Source organism: Phyllobates terribilis, unplaced genomic scaffold (assembly GCF_046119375.1).
Source record: "Phyllobates terribilis strain yellow unplaced genomic scaffold, ASM4611937v1 Scaffold_5__5_contigs__length_657084704, whole genome shotgun sequence".
NCBI classification, from domain to species: Eukaryota; Metazoa; Chordata; class Amphibia; order Anura; family Dendrobatidae; genus Phyllobates; species Phyllobates terribilis.
In genome coordinates, this window is record NW_027362765.1 from 82,750,504 (window position 1) to 82,773,480 (window position 22,977).

At 41.4% G+C, this 22,977-nt stretch overlaps 1 protein-coding gene across 11 annotated transcripts in view; it reads left to right on the top strand.

The window, feature by feature from the left end:
* Positions 1–22,977, top strand: part of ARHGAP44 (Rho GTPase activating protein 44) — a 134,398-nt gene that overhangs the window by 99,213 nt on the left and 12,208 nt on the right. For 6 of the 11 annotated variants that reach the window (XM_073682439.1, XM_073682441.1, XM_073682440.1 and 3 more), the window contains exons 13-18: positions 4,896–4,976; positions 5,134–5,247; positions 12,198–12,289; positions 12,411–12,591; positions 16,529–16,546; positions 17,625–17,840. In XM_073682439.1, coding sequence (XP_073538540.1) covers positions 4,896–4,976; positions 5,134–5,247; positions 12,198–12,289; positions 12,411–12,591; positions 16,529–16,546; positions 17,625–17,840 — 702 coding nt within the window. The remainder of the gene's footprint in view (positions 1–4,895; positions 4,977–5,133; positions 5,248–12,197; positions 12,290–12,410; positions 12,592–16,528; positions 16,547–17,624; positions 17,841–22,977) is intronic. The other 5 variants (XM_073682446.1, XM_073682449.1, XM_073682443.1 and 2 more) reach the window with 3 other exon arrangements.

The following is a 22,977-nucleotide window of genomic DNA, read 5'->3' on the forward strand; positions in this document are numbered from 1 at the left end:
CATCCTGTACTATACTCCAGAGCTGCACTCACTATTCTGCTGGTGCAGTCACTGTGTACATACATTACTTATCCTGTACTGATCCTGAGTTACATCCTATATTATACTCCAGAGCTGCACTCACTATTCTGCTGGTGGAGTCACTGTGTACATACATTACATTACTGATCCTGAGTTACATCCTGTATTATACTCCAGAGCTGCACTCACTATTCTGCTGGTGCAGTCACTGTGTACATACATTACATTACTTATCCTGTAGTGATCCTGAGTTACATCCTGTATTATACTCCAGAGCTGCACTCACTATTCTGCTGGTGCAGTCACTGTGTACATACATTACATTACTTATCCTGCACTGATCCTGAGTTACATCCTTTATTATACTCCAGAGCTGCACTCACTATTCTGCTGGTGCAGTCACTGTGTACATACATTACATTACTTATCCTGTACTGATCCTGAGTTACATCCTGTTTTATACTCCAGAGCTGCACTCACTATTCTGCTGGTGCAGTCACTGTGTATATACATTACATTACTTATCCTGTACTGATCCTGAGTTACATCCTGTATTATACTCCAGAGCTGCACTCACTATTCTGCTGGTGGAGTCACTGTGTACATACATTACATTACTGATCCTGTACTGATCCTGATTTACATCCTGTATTATACTCCAGAGCAGCACTCACTATTCTGCTGGTGCAGTCACTGTGTACATACATTACATTACTTATCCTGTACTGATCCTGAGTTACATCCTGTATTATACTCCAGAGCTGCACTCACTATTCTGCTGGTGCAGTCATTGTGTACATACATTACATTACTTAACCTGTACTGATCCTGAGTTACATCCAGTATTATACTCCAGAGCTGTACTCACTATTCTGCTGGTGCAGTCACTGTGTACATACATTATATTACTTATCCTGTACTGATCCTGAGTTACATCCTGTATTTTACTCCAGAGCTGCACTCACTATTCTGCTGGTGCAGTCACTGTGTACATACATTACATTACTTATCCTGTACTGATCCTGAGTTACATCCTGTATTATACTACAGAGCTGCACTCACTATTCTGCTGGTGCAGTCACTGTGTACATACATTACATTACTTAACCTGTACTGATCCTGAGTTACATCCTGTATTATACCCCAGAGCTGCACTCACTATTCTGCTGGTGGAGTCACTGTGTACATACATTACATTACTTATCCTGTACTGATCCTGAGTTACATCCTGTATTATACTACAGAGCTGCACTCACTATTCTGCTGGTGCAGTCACTGTGTACATACATTACATTACTTAACCTGTACTGATCCTGAGTTACATCCTGTATTATACCCCAGAGCTGCACTCACTATTCTGCTGGTGCAGTCACTGTGTACATACATTATATTACTTATCCTGTACTGATCCTGAGTTATATCCTGTATTATACTCCAGAGCTGCACTCACTATTGTGCTTGTGCAGTCACTGTGTACATACATTACATTACTTATCCTGTACTGATCCTGAGTTAAATCCTGTATTGTACTCCAGAGCTGCACTCACTATTCTGCTGGTGGAGTCACTGTGTACATACATTACATTACTGATCCATGAACTGATCCTGAGTTACATCCTGTATTATATTCCAGAGCTGCACTCACTATTCTGCTGGTGGAGTCACTGTGTACATACATTACATTACTTATCCTGTACTGATCCTGAGTTACAGCCTGTATTATACTCCAGAGCTGCACTCACTGTTCTGCTGGTGCAGTCACTGTGTACATACATTACATTACTTATCCTGTACTGATCCTGAGTTACATCCTGTATTATACCCCAGAGCGGCACTCATTATTCTGCTGGTGGCAGTCACTGTGTGCATACATTACATTACTTATCCTGTACTAATCCTGAGTTACATCCTGTATTATACTACAGAGCTGCACTCACTATTCTGCTGGTGGAGTCACTGTGTACATACATTACATTACTTATCCTGTTCTGATCCTGAGTTACACCATGTATTATACTCCAGAGCAGCACTCACTATTCTGCTCGTGCAGTCACTGTGTACATACATTACATTACTTATCCTGTACTGATCCTGAGTTACATCCTGTATTATACCCCAGAGCTGCACTCATTATTCTGCTGGTGGCAGTCACTGTGTACATACATTACATTACTTATCCTGTAGTGATTCTGAGTTACATCCTGTATTATACTCCAGAGCTGTACTCACTATTCTGCTGGTGCAGTCACTGTGTACATACATTACATTACTTATCCTGTACTGATCCTGAGTTACATCCTGTATTATACTCCAGATCTGCACTCACTATTCTGCTGGTGCAGTCACTGTGTACATACATTACATTACTTATCCTGTACTGATCCTGAGTTACATCCTGTATTATACCCCAGAGCTGCACTCACTATTCTGCTGGTGCAGTCACTATGTACATACATTACATTACTTATCCTGTACTGATCCTGAGTTACATCCTGTATTATACTCCAGAGCTGCACTCACTATTCTGCTGGTGCAGTCACTGTGTACATACATTACATTACTTATCCTGTACTGATCCTGAGTTACATCCTGTATTATACCCCAGAGCTGCACTCACTATTCTGCTGGTGCAGTCACTATGTACATACATTACATTACTTATCCTGTACTGATCCTGAGTTACATCCTGTATTATACTCCAGATCTGCACTCACTATTCTGCTGGTGCAGTCACTGTGTACATGCATTACTTATCCTGTACTGATCCTGAGTTACACCCTGTATTACACTCCAGAGCTACACTCACTATTCTGCTGGTGCGGTCACTGTGTACATACGTTACATTACTTATCCTGTACTGATCCTGAGTTACATCCTGTATTATACTCCAGATCTGCACTCACTATTCTGCTGGTGCAGTCACTGTGTACATGCATTACTTATCCTGTACTGATCCTGAGTTACATCCTATATTATACTTCAGAGCTGCACTCACTATTCTGCTGGTGGAGTCACTGTGTACATACATTACTTATCCTGTACTGATCCTGAGTTACATCCTGTATTATACTTCAGAGCTGCACTCACTATTCTGCTGGTGCAGTCACTGTGTACATACATTACATTACTTATCCTGTAGTGATCCTGAGTTACATCCTGTACTATACTCCAGAGCTGCACTCACTATTCTGCTGGTGCAGTCACTGTGTACATACATTACTTATCCTGTACTGATCCTGAGTTACATCCTATATTATACTCCAGAGCTGCACTCACTATTCTGCTGGTGGAGTCACTGTGTACATACATTACATTACTTATCCTGTACTGATCCTGAGTTACATCCTGTATTATACTCCAGAGCTGCACTCACTATTCTGCTGGTGCAGTCACTGTGTACATGCATTACATTACTTATCCTGTACTGATCCTGAGTTACATCCTGTATTATACTCCAGAGCTGCACTCACTATTCTGCTGGTGGAGTCACTGTGTACATACATTACATTACTTATCCTGTAGTGATCCTGAGTTACATCCTGTATTATACTCCAGAGCTGCACTCACTATTCTGCTGGTGCAGTCACTGTGTACATACATTACATTACTTATCCTGTACTGATCCTGAGTTATATCCTGTATTATACTCCAGAGCTGCACTCACTATTCTGCTGGTGCAGTCACTGTGTACATACATTACATTACTTATCCTGCACTGATCCTGAGTTACATCCTGTATTATACTTCAGAGCTGCACTCACTATTCTGCTGGTGCAGTCACTGTGTACATACATTACATTACTTATCCTGTACTGATCCTGAGTTACATCCTGTATTTTACTCCAGAGCTGCACTCACTATTCTGCTGGTGCAGTCACTGTGTACATACATTACATTACTTATCCTGCACTGATCCTGAGTTACATCCTGTTTTATACTCCAGAGCTGCACTCACTATTCTGCTGGTGCAGTCACTGTGTATATATATTACATTACTTATCCTGTACTGATCCTGAGTTACATCCTGTATTATACTCCAGAGCTGCACTCACTATTCTGCTGGTGGAGTCACTGTGTACATACATTACATTACTGATCCTGTACTGATCCTGAGTTACATCCTGTATTATACTCCAGAGCTGCACTCACTATTCTGCTGGTGCAGTCACTGTACATACATTACATTACTTATAGTGTACTGATCCTGAGTTACATCCTGTATTATACTCCAGAGCTGCACTCACTATTCTGCTGGTGCAGTCACTGTGTACATACATTACATTACTTATCCTGCACTGATCCTGAGCCACATCCTGTATTATACTCCAGAGCTGCACTCACTATCACTATTCTGCTGGTGGAGTCACTGTGTACATACATTACATTACTTATCCTGTACTGATCCTGAGTTACATCCTGTATTATACTCCAGAGCTGCACTCACTATTCTGTTGGTGGAGTCACTGTGTACATACATTACATTACTTATCCTGTACTGATCCTGAGTTACATCCTGTATTATACTCCAGAGCTGCACTCACTATTCTGCTGGTGTAGTCACTGTATACATACATTACATTACTTATCCTGTACTGATCCTAAGTTACATCCTGTATTATACTCCAGAGCTGCACTCACTATTCTGCTGGTGGAGTCACTGTGTACATACATTACATTACTTATCCTCTACTGATCCTGAGTTACATCCTGTATTGTACTCTGGAGCTGCACTCACTATTCTGCAATTCCAGAAACATCCAATGGACAGGCTTGGTACTCTTTTTTGGAAATAAATGTTGTTCTTATATTTGAATAATCCTCAGTGATCTGGTGGATCTGTTTGATTTCCCCCTTCTCCTTCCTTTACCCTTTAGCATCCAGGACCAGGACAAGAGGCTGCAGGGTTTGTGGAACGCATGTGAGAAACTTCCCAAGTCCAATTACAACAACTTCAAGTAAGTACGAAGTAAAACCGGGGCTCCACGCTATCGGGGTGCGCTGTCCTGGAGGATATGTGCCCGTCACAGCCGGGGATCTGGGGGGATCCACCGATCTTCGTGCCTTTTTTGCTTTATTACTTTGTTTTGTTTCTTGTCTTTCTTTTCCTTTCAGATACGTGATCAAGTTTCTGTCCAAGCTGACGGAATATCAGGACGCCAACAAGATGACCCCCAGCAACATGGCCATCGTGCTGGGACCAAATCTCCTCTGGCCGCAGGCAGAAGGGTAAGCGCTCAGGTTTTTCAACAAAGTTTAAGCTTTAACCCTTCCAGGGTGCAATTTTTTTTCCCCATAGTTATTGCAGTTTAATTTTAGCATGCATGTAGCTATATTAAGTTTTTTTTTTTTTTATTGGCGCCATTTAGTGATAGAAAAATGTGTTAAAAAAATATGAAGGGCTGGTGAAAAAATAATTATTCTGCATTTTCTTTTTGTTTATTTTTTAGTGGTTACTTTTAAACAGCTTTCACCATCAGTGACCCTCATTCTGTGTCGGTTTCATCGATTAAAGCGATACCAAATTAAAAAAAGAGAATTTAATTTTTTTCCCCTTTTATACATTTTTTTTGTTTGTTTTGTGAAACCTAGAATTTTTTTTTCATCATTGTAGGTGTTGATTTTTGCAGTGTGTTTTTTTTTATAGCCCCATTTTGGGGCTACCATTTTTGGTAGCATTTTTACGGCAATTCTAAATTTTCAGTAAATATGTTTTTTTGTGACTTTTGCACAATAAATTCCCTTTTTAAAAAAATGTAGAATATTTTTTTCTTCTGTGTTGCCTTAGACCTATAACTGTGTTGCAGACCTATAACTTTTTTATTTTTCTATGAATGTAGCTGCATAAAGGCTGGATGAATTACATTTTTGATGGTGGTATTTTGGCATTTAGTGCTTGCTAAAAAAAATAATTTTTTTTGAGACGATGGATCAAGCGGTGTGAAAAAAAAATAGCAATTTTTTTTATTTTGTTTTACTTTGCTTAGTTACTTTTTACCTGTTTTCTGTAGGCCAGTATGATTATAGCACTTCTACATTTTTCTGTGTGTGTATGTGTATATATACAGTACAGACCAAAAGTTTGGACACACCTTCTCAATTAAAGATTTTTCTGTATTTTCATGACTATGAAAATTGTACATTCACACTGAAGGCATCAAAACTATGAATTAACACATGTGGAATTATATACTTAACAAAAAAAGTGTGAAACAACTGAAAATATGTCTTATATTCTAGGTTCTTCAAAGTAGCCACCTTTTGCTTTGATGACTGCTTTGCACACTCTTGGCATTCTCTTGATGAGCTTCAAGAGGTAGTCACCGGAAATGGTCTTCCAACAATCTTGAAGGAGTTCCCAGAGATGCTTAGCACTTGTTGGCCCTTTTGTCTTCACTCTGCGGTCCAGCTCACCCCAAACCATCTCGATTGGCTTCAGGTCTGGTGACTGTGGAGGCCAGGTCATCTGGCGTAGCACCCCATCACTCTCCTTCTTGGTCAAATAGCCCTTACACAGCCTGGAGGTGTGTTTGGGGTCATTGTCCTGTTGAAAAATAAATGATGGTCCAACTAAACGCAAACCGGATGGAATGGCATGCCGCTGCAAGATGCTGTGGTAGCCATGCTGGTTCAGTATGCCTTCAATTTTGAATAAATCCCCAACAGTGTCACCAGCAAAGCACCCCCACACCATCACACCTCCTCCTACATGCTTCATGGTGGGAACCAGGCATGTAGAGTCCATCCGTTCACCTTTTCTGCGTCGCACAAAGACACGGTGGTTGGAACCAAAGATCTCAAATTTGGACTCATCAGACCAAAGCACAGATTTCCACTGGTCTTATGTCCATTCCTTGTGTTCTTTAGCCCAAACAAGTTTCTTCTGCTTGTTGCCTGTCCTTAGCAGTGGTTTCCTAGCAGCTCTTTTACCATGAAGGCCTGCTGCACAAAGTCTCCTTTTAACAGTTGTTGAAGAGATGTGTCTGCTGCTAGAACTCTGTGTGGCATTGACCTGGTCTCTAATCTGAGCTGCTGTTAACCTGCGATTTCTGAGGCTGGTGACTCGGATAAACTTATCCTCAGAAGCAGAGGTGACTCTTGGTCTTCCTTTCCTGGGGCGGTCCTCATGTGAACCTGTTTCTTTGTAGCACGTGATGGTTTTTGCAACTGCACTTGGGGACACTTTCAAAGTTTGCCCAATTTTTCAGACTGACTGACCTTCATTTCTTAAAGTAATGATGGCCACTCGTTTTTCTTTACTTAGCTGCTTTTTTCTTGCCATAATACAAATTCTAACAGTCTATTCAGTAGGACTATCAGCTGTGTATCCACCAGACTTCTGCACAACACAACTGATGGTCCCAACCCCATTTATAAGGCAAGAAATCCCACTTATTAAACCTGACAGGGCACACCTGTGAAGTGAAAACCATTTCCAGTGACTACCTCTTGAAGCTCATCAAGATAATGGCAAGAGTGTGCAAAGCAGTCATCAAAGCAAAAGGTGGCTACTTTGAAGAACCTAGAATATAAGACATATTTTCAGTTGTTTCACACTTTTTGTTAAGTATATAATTCCACATGTGTTAATTCATAGTTTTGATGCCTTCAGTGTGAATGTACAATTTTCAAAGTCATGAAAATACAGAAAAATCTTTAAATGAGAAGGTGTGTCCAAACTTTTGGTCTGTACTGTATATATATATATATATATCTGTATATATATATATATATACACATATATATATATATATCTGTATATATATATATATATATATATATATATATATATATATATACATACATATATATATACATACATACATACATACAATTTACAGTGGCATGTAAAAGTTTGGGCACCCCTGGTCAAAATTACTGTTATTGTGAACAGTTAAGCAAGTTGAAGATGAAATGATCTCTAAAAGGGCTAAAGTTAAAGATAACACATTTCCTTTGTATTTTAGGCAAAAAAATATATGTTGTCATTTCTTACATTTTAAAAATTACAATAAGAAAAAATGGGCCAATGCAAAAGTTTGGGCATCCTTGGAGATTTGTGTGCTCAGATAACTTTCAAGGTTTCAGACCTTAATTAGCCTGTTAGGGTTAGGTTCACCATCATTGTTAGGAAAGGCCAGGTGATGCAAATTTCCCAGCTTTATAAACACCCAGCCTCCTCTAACTTTGTGCCAAAAAACTGCACCCATGGGTTCTTCTAAGCAGCTGCCTAGCACTCTGAAAATGAAAATGGTGGAGGCCCACAAAGCAGGAGAAGGCTATAAGAAGATGGCAAAGCGTTTTCAAGTTGCCCTTTCCTCGGTTTGAAATGTAATAAAGAAATGGCAGTTAATAAGAACAGTGGAGGTCAAGATAAAGTCTGGAAGACCAAGCAAAATTTCAGTGAGAGCTGCTCATAGGATTGCTAGAGAGGCAAATCAGAACCCCCGCTTGACTGCTAAAGAACTTCAGAAAAATTTAGCAGACTGGAGTTATGGTACATTGTTCTACTGTTCAGAGACACCTGCACACATATGGCCTTCATGGAAGAATCATCAGAAGAAAACCTCCCGTGTCCTCATCAGAAAATTCAGCGTCAGAAGTATGCAAAAGAACAAGCCTCATGTATTTTGGAAACAAATCCTGTGGACTGATGAGGTTAAAATAGAACTCTGGCCACAATGATCAAAGGTATGTGTGGAGAAAAAAGGGCACAGAATTTTAGGAAAATAATATCTCGCCAACCATTAAGCACGGGGGTGGATCAATCATGCTTTGGGGTGTGTTGCAGCCAATGGCACAGGGAATATTTCACTGGTAGAGGAAAGAATAGATTCTATGAAATTTCAACTAATTCTTGATGCAAACATAGCAACATCTGTAAAAAGATGAAGTTGGAAAGAGGATGGCTTCTACAAATGGATAATGATCCTAAACACACGTCAAAATCCACAATAGACTACCTCAAAAGGTGCAAGCTGAAGGTTGTACAATGGCCCTCACAGTCCCCTGATCTGAACATCATTGAAAATTGAAAATCTGTGGCTAGACCTCAAAACAACAGGGCATGCAAGATGACCCAGGAATCTCACAGAACTGGAAGAATTTCCCAAGGAAGAATGGATGAAAATCCCTCAAACAAGAATTGAAAGACTCTTGTCTGGCTACAAAAAGTGTTTACAAGCTGTGATACTTTCAAAAGGGGGTGCTACTAGGTACTAACCATTCAGGGTGCCAAAACTTTTGCATCTGCACATTTTCCATTTTGTAAATTTTTAAATGTAAAATTGAAAATATTTATGTATATTTATAATATATATTTATTATAATTATAATACTTATTTAAAAAAATATATATATTTTTTGTGGTTGCTGCTACATTTTAAGTGTTAGAATTGTTTTATTTTATGACAAAGCTTGTTTGTTAACCTTTTTATTAGTGCCATTTTGGGTACATATGAGTTATTTTGTTTACATTTTTTGGGATGTGGATGAATAAAAAATTGTGCCATTTTTACCTCAAACCCTAGAAAAAAAACAATGTGATTTTTTTTTTGCTAGCTGCAATTATTATGGCCATAGTGATACTAATTAAATGTGTGGGGTATGTTTTTAGTTTTTTGTTTTTTTTTACGTAAAGCAAAGACTAAAAGGGGAAAACAATTTTATTGTACTTGTATATTATTTTACGTTTTCGTATTTTTTACCGTTGTATTCAACTTTTTTGTACTTTTTATTGTAATCTCACTTAGGGAACTTGAACTTTTGTTTTATTGTTTATGATCACATGCGTCCTATGTGATCCTAGGTCTAATCAAAGCACTAAGATTACAGTCACAGAGTTATTGTTAGACCCCCGACCACCATGACCTCACATAACTCCTGCCGATTAGGTTACTGGGGTGGGAAGGAGGGGAATTGCTACAAACTAATAAAAGAAGCCCCTCCTTCTATCTAACTGTTTAGATGCCACTGTCACTATTGACCGCAGCATCTAAGGGGTTAAACTATAAGGATCGATGATCTGACTGTCTTCTGTAGTTTTAGCTGTGATTACTGGCAGGATCAGCATGGCGCAGGAATTATACCCCGCTCATGGTGGATTTAAGGTGATGGTAATTGACTTACCCAGTCAGTAAATGTAGTATTCTGTAATCTGGTATTTGCTTCTTTATTTTACTCTGTACATGTTAAAGTAAAAAAAAGTAACTAGAAATCATCAGTAAGCAGGTGACTTGCTACCTAGAAACCATCAGTAAGCAGGCTACTTGCTACCAAGAAATCATCAGTAAGCAGCAGTCTTGCTACCTAGAAATCATCAGTAAGCATACGCCTTGCTACCTAGAAATCATCAGTAAACAGGCTGCTTGCTACCTAGAAATCATCAGTAAGCAGGCGCCTTGCTACCTAGAAATTATCAGTAAGCCGGTGGCTTGCTACCTAGAAACCATCAGTAAGCAGGCTGCTTGCTACCTAGAAATCATCAGTAAGCAGACGCTTTGCTACCTAGAAATCATCAGTAAGCAGGTGGCTTGCTACCTAGAAATCATCAGTAAGCAGACAGCTTGCTACCAGAAATCATCAGTAAGCAGGCAGCTTGCTACCTAGAAATCATCAGTAAGCCGACAGATCTAATGATGACTTTATTTTGCTCCTAATAATAGCATGACTAGCCAGGAACAGATTGGCATATTGATACATAAACATAAAAATAACATAAATGCATAATATCTGCCTGACTACAGAGGGGGGTATAATTATGTTTTAGGGTGCATGCTCTGGCGGCACATCACAATACTGTGTGTATGTGACGCGCCCCCTGGGCCAGTGTTGTTTGGGGGATACCCGGAGCCGGATCAGATGGGGGTTGTAGTCTCCGAGTGGCGGTGACCCGGTCCGTGCCCAGGGTGTCAAGCTCAGTGTGTGGCAGTCCTACAGATGTTGCTGGATGTTCTTTCGTGTCGACTACGCCACCCGTTGATTTGCGGTCAATACGGCCGCTGCTGCAGCAGGGTCCGCTGAGGCTGGTGGTGTGTGTGCAGCTTCTGGTGGTATAACCCCCAACGGGAGGGGTATAGCCTCAGGGGGTCAGTTGTAGAGGGTGGTGGTTGTGGTGGTGCAGTGAGGATGGTATTAAGACTCAGAGTCGGGCTGTGCAGTTCAGGGTTTTTACTTACTGCTGTTGTTCTGGTCACTCCGGCCTTGAGTGACCGCCCGAGCCGTGCTGCGTCCACCAGGTCCTGGACTCGGCCAACCCCCAGGTAATTCTGGAGCGTGATCCTGAGCTCCCTTTCTGACGTTCCTTTTCTCTGGCCTTCCCCACCAGGGATCCACCTATGTCCGGCTCCCTCGGGTCTCTTGGTGGGTACACCTCTTCTGGGTTCCCTGACCCTATACTTGGTCTGCCTTCCTGGTGGATTTAGTGGGGGGTCGTGGCAGATCCTGCCCACAACCTCCGGTCTCTGGCTGAGGATTAGTGCCCTCCACCAGCTTGGGATCCGGTACCCTTGTGCCAACCCTTCACCCTGTTGCTTGTATTTGGGCTCTTGGGGTTCCCTCTTCTTCCCCTCTGGGTCCTTCTGACTCCTCTCTCTCTTCTTTCAGGACTGCTTGACCCTCTACAACAGACTGACTAGTAGCTGTCTGCCTGTCTGACCCTGATCTAAGATGGTTCCCACCTTATATACTCCCTCTATGTGTGAGCTCAGGTGACCAGCACCCAATGAGCTCCTAGCTTTACCCAGACTGCTCCCTCTATCTGCCCCTACACTACTGGGATGTTCCACCCCCCTCCCACTCCAGCCAGGGACAGACACTATCGTACCTGCACATAAACTGGTGGGAGTACCATTGATCTGTCCCCCGGAAATGGGATGTATGTAGTGTATGCAGCCTACTGAGCTCAGTTCCACACTCCATCCTTACCCGGGAGTGGAATACCACACCTCTGGCTTGAGGTGTAATACCCCTGTAGCAGCCGAATCCTCAGGGTGCTACATATGTACCATCAGTCATCCTACCAGATTTGCAACTCATACATAGAAAGCACTAAGAAATAAATTCAGATGCGTCAACAGCAGTCTGTTGACCGTTTCCAGTCAATTTTTCTTTGTTTGCAATTGAACAATTACGACGTTTTATGTAGCGTGCAATTATTTTCCCTTTTTCTTTTTTTGTAGCAATATTACCGAAATGATGACCACAGTGTCCTTACAGATCGTAGGGATCATTGAGCCTATAATCCAACATGCTGACTGGTTCTTCCCAGGTGGTGAGTGCAGACTACACATGATGACTGGTTTTATATTGTCTAGTGTTCAGTGTCAGGCAGCTGTCTGTAAGTCCATTGTAAATAATGACAATGGATAAGCTTTTTTTTTTTTTTCGAACAGAGATAGAATTTAATGTGACGGGTAATTACGGCAGCCCCGTACACACCAACCACAATGCCAACTACAGCTCCATGCCCTCTCCGGATATGGATCACTCGGACCGCAAGCAGCATGACCAGGCTAGGCGACCGCTCAGCGTGGCGACCGATAACATGATGCTGGAGTTCTACAAGAAGGATGGGTATAGCATTTTATTCTATTAAGTGGCACGTCTCATTATATTATTTGTTGGTATAACGTTTTTGGTGTTTTATAAGTTCTTCTTAGGTAGGTACTTCATCTACGTTTTAAGAAATTGCATTATAGGATTTTTCATAAGTTGTTATGGGTGTGTTTGACAACATGCTTGCTGACAGTTTCCAATGGTGACCAGTAGAATTGTGAATGCTTGGTTAGCCAATCATTGGCTGATGTGGGTCACCGATGTGATAGTGATGCAGTGGGGACAGTGCTTGGTATATAAAAAATTATAGTTACTGTACAGATCATGAAAATTGGGTACTTGGGTGATTAATTTTGTAGCTGCCAGAAGGGGAAGGAGGCTGACTGAAAGACTTAGTAAGTTATATTTACTTCTGCCAGATGGAAAAGAGATTTCCTAAGAAAAGAAAAACTGACCAGGAGCTTAACTGGGTTGTCTCACCAGTAAAAATTATAGTTACTGTATAGATCATGAAAATGGGTACTTGCTGGGATGATTCATTTAGCAGCTGCCAGAAGGGGAAGGAGACTGACCAAGAGACTTAGTAGGGGTTATATTTATTGCTGCCATATGGGAAAGGACAGTGCCTTTGAAAGGGAAAAAAATGACCAGGAGCTTAACTGGGTTGTCTCACCAGTAAAAATTATAGTTAATAGACAGATCATGAAAAATGGGTACTTACTGAGGTGATTACTTTTACATCTGCCAAATGGGGAGGAGACTGACTGAAGGATTTAGTTGAGGTTATATTTATTGCTGCCAGATGGGAAAGTAGGCTACCTAAGAAAAGGGAAAAAATGACCAGAAACATAGTGGAGACTGCATTTACAGCTGCCAGAGGAAGAAGGGGACTGACATGAAACAATATTTACAGCTGCTTTGTGAAAAGGAGACTGATTTGAGAACTTATCGAATATTATATTTACCACTGCTAGAGGACTGAAGAGAGTAAATTGAGAACCTTCTGGGAACTATATTACAACCGCCATGGAGGAAAGGAGACTGAATTGCATCTTACTAGGGACTTTATTTACAACTGCTAGAATGGAAAATATGGGTAGGGAATTTACTAAAGACTATATTCACTCCCGCCAGATGGTGAAGAAGACTGACTGGGGAACTTACTGTGGATTATATTTAAAACTGCCAGAAGGGGTAAAGAGATTGACTAGGGACTGGGAGCTTACTAGGAACCATATTTACAGCTTCCAGAGGGGGATGTAGATTTACTTGGGAACTTACTGGAGACAGCAATAACAGCTGCCAGAGGTAGAAGGTGACGGACAGGGAACAATCTTTAGAGCTGACATCGGGAAAATGAGACTGACTGGGAACTTACTGAGGACTATATTCACTGCTGCAAGAGTGGAAAGAAGACTGATTTGGGAACTTACCGAAGATTATATTTACCACTGCCAGAGGGTGAAGGAGGCTAAATTGGGAAACTGCTAGGCATTATATTTACAAGTGCCAGAGAGAAAAGTTGAATGAAAAGGGACAATATTTACATTGCTAGGGAACTTTCAGAAAGCTACATTTACACCTGTCAAAGGGTGAAGAAGACTGGGACTAGGGAACTTACTGCTTACTATATTTACAATTGCCAGGAGGGGTAAGGAATTTGACTCGGAGTCATGTTTACAGCTGCCAGAAGGGGAAGGAAATTTACCAGGGTACTTATTGGGACTATATTTTCAGCTGTCAGAAGGGGAAGAAGATTAACTTGTAGTGATGTGGAAGAGGGCAAGTGAAAGACCTGTAGAGGTGAACCCGCCAAACTGTTTGAGCAGGATTAAGTTGGGATGCGTTTTTAGCCAAGAGAAAGCAGAAATCGTGCAAATGTTGAGTTGAAATGCCATGTCTATTAGAAAGTTGCTTTAATGATATAAAATCAAAACTGCATCCCAGATCATTAATAGGCTGACTAGTAGAGCTGCCAGACAGAGATGGAGCTGAACTCTGCTTTCCTATTTTCTGCAATCACTTGCCAAGTATCGAGCGCTGTTCTGCTGGAAGCATATGATCTCAGATCACCTACTGGGCGTATTGAGACCGCCGCTCGGTGCCCGCCTGTAATAGGTCGTTGTGTTGCTAGGACGGCATTCCATCTTCTAAGAAAAGTTTAGAGTTTATCGAGATGAAAAGCGAAGCGCCTGTGAATTACCCAGAACTCCCGTGGAGAGGAATGTTTCGCAGCAGTGTTTCAAGCGAGATGCTGGTGGGTGATGACTCTCAGTCATGCCGATCTCTTTGCCGAATGGCCACTGATTAGTTTATGCAGCCGGTAGTACAGTTGATATATCAGATCTTGCAGAGAGGAGCATGTTAATAAAAAGCAAAATATTTGCCGCTGCAGTTGAGCAAAAGATTGTCCACCTATGGGGACTTTTTGCATATATTTGGGGCTAAAGATATAATTTTTGCAATTGGGTTCCATGAAACATTTTGCTACGTCTGTCCTTTACAGGGTTTTTGTTTTCCTGCATATTTATCTTTGATGTGGTCTGTGGTCCTAAATCATCGGAGAATGAGCTCACTGACAGATTCTCAGCTAACTCATTTTGCAGCCAGCAATGCAGAGGTTATAGAAGACAAACGGTGCAAACCTTTTAATGAAACCCAATTGCAAAAAATATTTTTAGCCTCAATTTCATGCATTTAAGTAAAAAAAAAAAATGTCCCCAATGCTGTGGCATATATTGAATGGATCGGGCCTTAGAGTAAATATCAAAATAGTTCCCCTTCCTCCTTTTGAAGGTTGTCACTACCCTCTACGCTGAGATGGGATATCTTGTGCGATCTTTTTTACAGCTTCTAGGGTCGGGTGACAAAAGACAAGTTTTCTGTAGCCTCCAAATTGGCAGATAATGAATGCAACTTTAGTAGGAAGTACAGCTCTGGAGTACAGACTTCTGCTTTAAGATGTGAAATACTGTAATCTGACCTTTTTAAGCTATCTCCATTTACTAACACTAGCTTTTCAGGTGTGACTTACCTTTAGCCCTGATACTACAGTGCCTGTTTGCACTTAATCTTTCCTTCCATCCCAGGTCTTGACCTACAGTTCTATCCTCTGAAATGTTCCTCAAGTAGTACGCTCTAGAACCGTCCCACACCCTTAGGAAAATTCATAGTTATTTGGGTGGTTACCTTGGTAATGCTATATCTTTATATTCTGTCTGTTTGGTTGAGCTCTGGTTGACTTATATTGTTCAGATATTTTTTCTTTCTGCACCTTCTTCTGGCCTCTTCTACTCCACTCACAGCTAAAGCTGAATTCTGCTAGCTTCCTAATAAAATCTGACATCTCTCAACCCCTACTGGTTCAGTGTCTGCGGTTAATTGTAGAACTAGTCACTTCATAGTGGTCCACAATATAATACAGCTAAATTGTGTTTTGTAAGTGGTGACCAGCCGAACTCTAAATGTAGCTCTGGAGGTCTGTTGAGTTTAAGACATGATGTGACTTAAGATCCAGTAAGTAAAGTGTTCCCAGGGTTATTCAATACCTTATTTAGATCTAAATGACCCAGAGTTATACCTGAAGGGGTATTCCCACCTTGGACATTTATGGCATATCATATGATATCCCCGCCGGTAATTGTGCGGGGGTTGTTCATACTTGGCCTTCTTAATTCACCTTTATGAGAGTTCCGAAATTTGGCGCTTGCTTAACTATTTTTTTTAGAACTCCCATAGAAGTGAATGGGGAACACTGCGCATGCCCTGACAGCTCACCATTGCCGGTGTGGTGCGGGACCTATCACATAGGACACTGTCTCGTACACAATCAACCACAAAACATGGTTTCTGACAATTATTCCCCATCCATGGCTCCATATATCAAAAGACGGGTCCCGTCATTTGCCCCAGGCCTCACCCATCTCTAACATTATTTGTATTTTTGTCCTTGCAGCCTTAGGAAAATTCAGAGGTAAGATGTATCTCCCGGATGTCTGCCCCCAAAATGCGTGGTGTGTGACTCTTGTTCCATAGTCCCCTCAGTCCTTCACTATGTGCATGTCTCTCACCCGTAGTTAATTTTCCATGTAGCACCTTCATCAATGTCTCTTGTGTGTTTGTCATTTCCTCTTCCAAGGCCATACACCTTCTTAGATCAGCCATTACTGTTTGTGGTGGCCCTCCAGATTACAGTATTGACAGACTGAATGCTGCCCCAATTCGCAGACTGTATCCTGTTAATTGGCCATAAATTTTCCCCGTGGGATATGTTTGGAAGATCCCAACCGCCTATTGTTTTAGGTTTGACCAAAGCATGAGTCAACCATGGTCATATCCGGGGGGGTAAAAGATGACCTGGTGAAAGAACGGTCCGAAAACTATTGTGTTGACCACCAATGGCTAGATGACCAGGGGTCTAAAGAGCTGACCATTGGACAGTGTTGGTGCCCACTATGGTAAGGCTGGTCGTACAGCCATTTCAGTATGCCCCGATGCTTTGTTTCATTGGTTTTGTAGAAATTTTCTTAACAGTATTGTCTATAGCTGTTATTGACTTGTCTTCTTGTGTTATGTTTTTTTTTATGCCATGTTTTATGTCTTTGCTTCTTACCACCTTCCCGTCAAACAAAAATTGTATGAAAGGTAGGATTTATGTTTGGGGAAACAATTGCGTATACCACTTGCTCTTGATTAATTTTATTGCTGTGTAGCTGATGAGTATGAAGGAGTATGTAGAGCCCCATTTTCCAGGTGGCCTTAAACAGGGGCCATAGGTGGCAATCTGTACCTCCGACAGAGAGTGTGTGTCATGAGTGATGGGTTTGAAAGTCAGTTTGAATACTATGTAATTGCTCTTTTTTATTAAGGTGGTTAATGTGCTTCAGTGTGATGTATATGTTTTATTTTAACCTTATTTTTTGCTTCTGTTTGTCCTCTGTTCCCCTCCTATTGGGGGAGCCTGTTGTTACCGTGTTATTGGCTCAGTCTCTCTCTTTCTTTAACCTCCCTTGTAGAGATGGTAAGCAGATGTCTTTGTATTCCCCCCATAGCATGGGCGTCAGGGTGATGGACACCACTTGGGTTGCCCGCCGCGGTTCTTCCTTAGTCCGCAAAGGCCCCTCCACCCCGCCCGCCATTCAACCCCCTGCTCCTCCTCCGCTCGATACCGCAGCCACACCTCAGTCACCAAATCCCGACCTGTCCGTAGAGTCTCCCTCCCCCACTCCTCCCAGTAGCGGCTCCCAGCTAGGTCCTGAGAGGACAAGGTAAGATCTCAACCAACCAACCAACATCACCACAGCTTTGCTTTGAGCCAACCCGACCCCAGTAACGATCCCTTCTCTTTCCTAAGACCGCTTTTAGGTTTTTATTTTTTCTCCTCATTCCGCAGTTGTATAACCCCTTTTTATCCATTTTTTTATGTCAACTTTTGATAAAATTTAACAAATTCCCCCCCCCTTTGCAACTTGAGGGGGGAAAAACAGATCAATTCCCCATTATGTATTGATTTTCTTCACCCAAAAAGTCTCTTTTGCCCATAAAATGGAAATGAGAGCGCTCTATAGCAAGATTTGTAGCACTGTTCAACCAACCTGGCTTCAGTTTTTTTTTTCAGATTATTGCAATACCAGACAAAGCCTGCCAACAAGGGTGGCACTGTTTCTAAATTTTTTTTATTTTTTTTCTAATCTTATACAACTGTTAATGTCTCTTGGCAGCCCCTGCTTGTTCAGTGTCTGCACTGAGCTTTCTTCACCTAATTCCCATGGCTATATTACCGATTGCTGTGTTATAGATCTGTAATACAGCTCACGTAACCAAATATAGGAGGCTCGATAGCCAAAAGGTGGCTTTCGAGTACCTAATTTCGGAACTCCGAAATTGAGCTACTCTTTAGGTTCTTTCAGCAGTGAAAAGACCCTTGTAGTAGTAACATGAGTCCCTACAAAATTAAGGACTTGACATAGTGTATTCCTTACTAGGACAGCCATTTTTCTGAGTGTTGACCTCAAAGGAGGCCTCTCCCTTATTTCCGACCTAAAAGCGGCCTGCACGTTAAGCAATACCATTCAGCTTTGGCGTACGTGTGGCCCTTGATTTGATGCCTCACTCATCTGCTTTGTGGCTGACTCATGGTCTAATGCTGCTGTACGGCTTCTTTTTAATAATCAATATCTATTTCATGAATTGATTGACATTCTTAGACACATCGAATTAAGCTCAGCCTCCCCCCTATTATTATCACGTCATACCTGTTCCATCTAACAAAACTAACCTCTAATCCTTTATATATTTTATTATGTAATTTTAGGTCCACAATTTTGGGCAGGTTAATCTCCTAATAAATAAATAAATATATATATATTTATATATATATACACACACAAACATATATATATATATATATATATATATATATATATATATATATACAGAACAGACCAAAAGTTTGGACACACCTTCTCATTTAAAGATTTTTCTGTATTTTCATAACTATGAAAATTGTACATTCACACTGAAGGCATCAAAACTATGAATTAACACATGTGGAATTATATACTTAACAAAAAAGTGTGAAACAGCTGAAAATATGTCTTATATTCTAGGTTCTTCAAAGTAGTCACCTTTTGCTTTGATGACTGCTTTGCACACTCTTGGCATTCTCTTGATGAGCTTCAAGAGGTAGTCACCGGAAATGGTTTTCACTTCACAGGTGTGCCCTGTCAGGTTTAATAAGTGGGATTTCTTGCCTAATAAATGGGGTTGGGACCATCAGTTGTGTTGTGCAGAAGTCTGGTGGATACACAGCTGATAGTCCTACTGAATAGACTGTTAGAATTTGTATTATGGCAAGAAAAAAGCAGCTAAGTAAAGAAAAACGAGTGGCCATCATTACTTTAAGAAATGAAGGTCAGTCAGTGCGAAAAATTGGGAAAACTTTGAAAGTGTCCCCAAGTGCAGTTGCAAAAACCATCAAGCGCTACAAAGAAACTGGCTCACATGAGGACCGCCCCAGGAAAGGAAGACCAAGAGTCACCTCTGCTTCTGAGGATAAGTTTATCCGAGTCACCAGCCTCAGAAATCGCAGGTTAACAGCAGCTCAGATTAGAGACCAGGTCAATGCCACACAGAGTTCTAGCAGCAGACACATCTCTTCAACAACTGTTAAGAGAAGACTTTGTGCAGGCCTTCATGGTAAAATAGCTGCTAGGAAACCACTGCTAAGGACAGGCAACAAGCTGAAGAGACTTGTTTGGGCTAAAGAACACAAGGAATGGACATTAGACCAGTGGAAATCTGTGCTTTGGTCTGATGAGTCCAAATTTGAGATCTTTGGTTCCAACCACCGTGTCTTTGTGCGACGCAGAAAAGGTGAACGGATGGACTCTACATGCCTGGTTCCCACCGTGAAGCATGGAGGAGGAGGTGTAATGGTGTGGGGGGGGCTTTGCTGGTGACACTGTTGGGGATTTATTCAAAATTGAAGGCATACTGAACCAGCATGGCTACCACAGCATCTTACAGCGGCATGCTATTCCATCCGGTTTGCGTTTAGTTGGACCATCATTTATTTTTCAACAGGACAATGACCCCAAACACACCTCCAGGCTGTGTAAGGGCTATTTGACCAAGAAGGAGAGTGATGGGGTGCTACGCCAGATGACCTGGCCTCCACAGTCACCAGACCTGAACCCAATCGAGATGGTTTGGGGTGAGCTGGACCGCAGAGTGAAGGCAAAAGGGCCAACAAGTGCTAAGCATCTCTGGGAACTCCTTCAAGATTGTTGGAAGACCATTTCCTGTGACTACCTCTTGAAGCTCATCAAGAGAATGCCAAGAGTGTGCAAAGCAATCATCAAAGCAAAAGGTGGCTACTTTGAAGAACCTAGAATATAAGACAGATTTTTAGTTGTTTCACACTTTTTTGTTAAGTATATAATTCCACATGTGTTAATTCATAGTTTTGATGCCTTCAGTGTGAATGTACAATTGTCAGTCATGAAAATACTGAAAAATCTTTAAATGAGAAGGAGCTCCAAACCCCACGCATAGTCATAATTCATAGAAGTAAGCTCTGGGTACTTGCTGTCACCACTATAGGGAGCTCACTGCTTACCGCCTTATTACGGAGTTCATCAGTATGCCGTGTGCTTAGCGCACTCTAGTGGTGGAGCTCACTGCATAAAGCCTTATTACTGAGTTCATCAGTATGCAGTGTGATCCCTCTAGAGGTGGAGCTCACTGCATACAGCCTTATTACTGAGTTAATTAGTATGCAGTGTGCTCCCTTTAGTGGTGGAGCTCACTGCATAAAGCCTAAGGCTATGTGCCCACGTTGCATTTATGAAGCAGAAAATTTCTGCTGCATAAATGCAAGTCCTCTCCCGGAAAAACGCATGCGGAATTCCGCACGCGTTTATCGCGCATTTTTCGCGCGTTTATCACGCGTTTTCCACATGCGGAATTGCCTTGCGTTTTTTATGCATTGGACAAAGGCAATTCCGCTTGCGGAAACGCAAAATTAAATGACATGCTGCGGATTTTTGAACTCGGCATAAACGCTGCGGAAAAATCCGCAACATGTGCATAGAAGTTGCGGAATCCCATTGGGGACCATGGGGTGCGGATATACATGCGTTTTTCAAGCGTTTACGCTGCGGAAATTCCGCATCAAAAACGCTTGAAAAACGCTACGTGGGCACACAGTCTTATTGAGTTCATCAGTATGCAGTGTGCTCCCTCTAGTGGCAGAGCTCACTGCATACAGCCTTATTACTGAGTTAATTAGTATGCAGTGTGCTCCCTCTGGTGATGGAGCTCACTGCATACAGCCTTTTTACGGAGTTCTTCAGCATGCAGTGTGCTCGCTTTAGTGATGGATCTCACTGCATACAGCCTTTTTACGGAGTTCTTCAGCATGCAGTGTGATCCCTCTAGCGGTGGTGCTCACTACATAAAGCCTTATTGAGTTAATTAGTATGCAGTGTGCTCCCTCTAGTGGCAGAGCTCACTGCATACAGCCTTATTACTGAGTTCATCAGTATGCAATGTGCTCCCTTTAGTGGTGGCTCTCACTGCATAAAGCCTTATTGAGTTAATCAATGTGCTCCCTTCTAGTGGTGGCTATAAGCATCAAGAAACAGTCTTTAAATTAGAAATAAACCTGAAAAACAGGAATTTGTACCTCTTTTGGGTTTTTAGTTTTTTTTTTAATTCTGCTCAGGAGTGGACATTCACAAGGTTGTCCACCTCTGAGGACAATTTTTATTATTTAAATGCTTATATTTGTGGCTAAAAAAAAACATTTTTGCAGTTGGGTTTTGTTACAAATTGCGCACCATTTTGGTTTTTACAGGCTTTTTTTGTTCCTGCACATTCAACATTGATATAGTCTGTGGTCATAAAGTAGCTGAGAAGAGAGCTCAGAAAGAGACATATAAAAGAGTTCTAGTCAGTGATAGCGAGCGCACTGATGGATTGTAAGTTAACTCATTCTGCATTCAGTAATAGTGCAGCACCGAGGCTGTAGAAGGCTAACCGTGCCAAATATTTAAACCCAACTGGTTGTAATAATTATTTTTAGCATCAAATACATGCATTTAAGTAAGAACACCTTTAAAATAAGTGATCAATATAAAATCAGTGGGGGCCAATTTCACTTGTACCGGAAAGAGCTTGCAATACCATTCATGGCCACTATGCAGGGTATGGAGCTGTGCCACTTCCTATGTGCTGTGGCCCCTTTAATCAGCTGATCGGTGGGTGTACTGGTAGTTGGATCCTCAGTGATCGGATATTGATTACCTATCCGAAAAATAGTTCATGAAATTTTAAAGCCACGGAGAACCCCTTTAAATTTGATGCCCTAATAGGGGTTTAGTATTAAATGTTATAGCTCCCTTTAATCCTTATGAAAAGAACCAAGTTACTCATCAGTGCGCTCTTTCTAGCCCCCCCTTATTAGCACTTTGGGGGGCTTTATCAAATAGTACGACTGACTGCAGATGAGGAGCTGATTGCTGAAAGTCACATTAGAAAAGTTGACACAAGAAGAGAACCTCCGGGACCAGAAGTAAAGGGAATTTAGTGTATTCATTCCCAGTAACTTTTTATTTTTTTTAATTTTTTTATCGTTGGGTCCATAATGGTGGAACTCCGTAGCGATCTTGTCCAAAAATGCATCCTAATATCCGACTGCAATTAGGGATCGTTCACACATATCTTCAAATTATAGTAATTAAAAATAAAAACAATGAAACAATACAAAAAAAGGTAACAAGCAACGGGAATAAAAAACTTACAAATCCTGTTCTTATCATTCGGAGGGTACGGAGTTTCCGTCTTTGTCTAGGATTGCTATTTAGCCAACTATGTAACGTAATATTGTGTTTTCACCCTCCT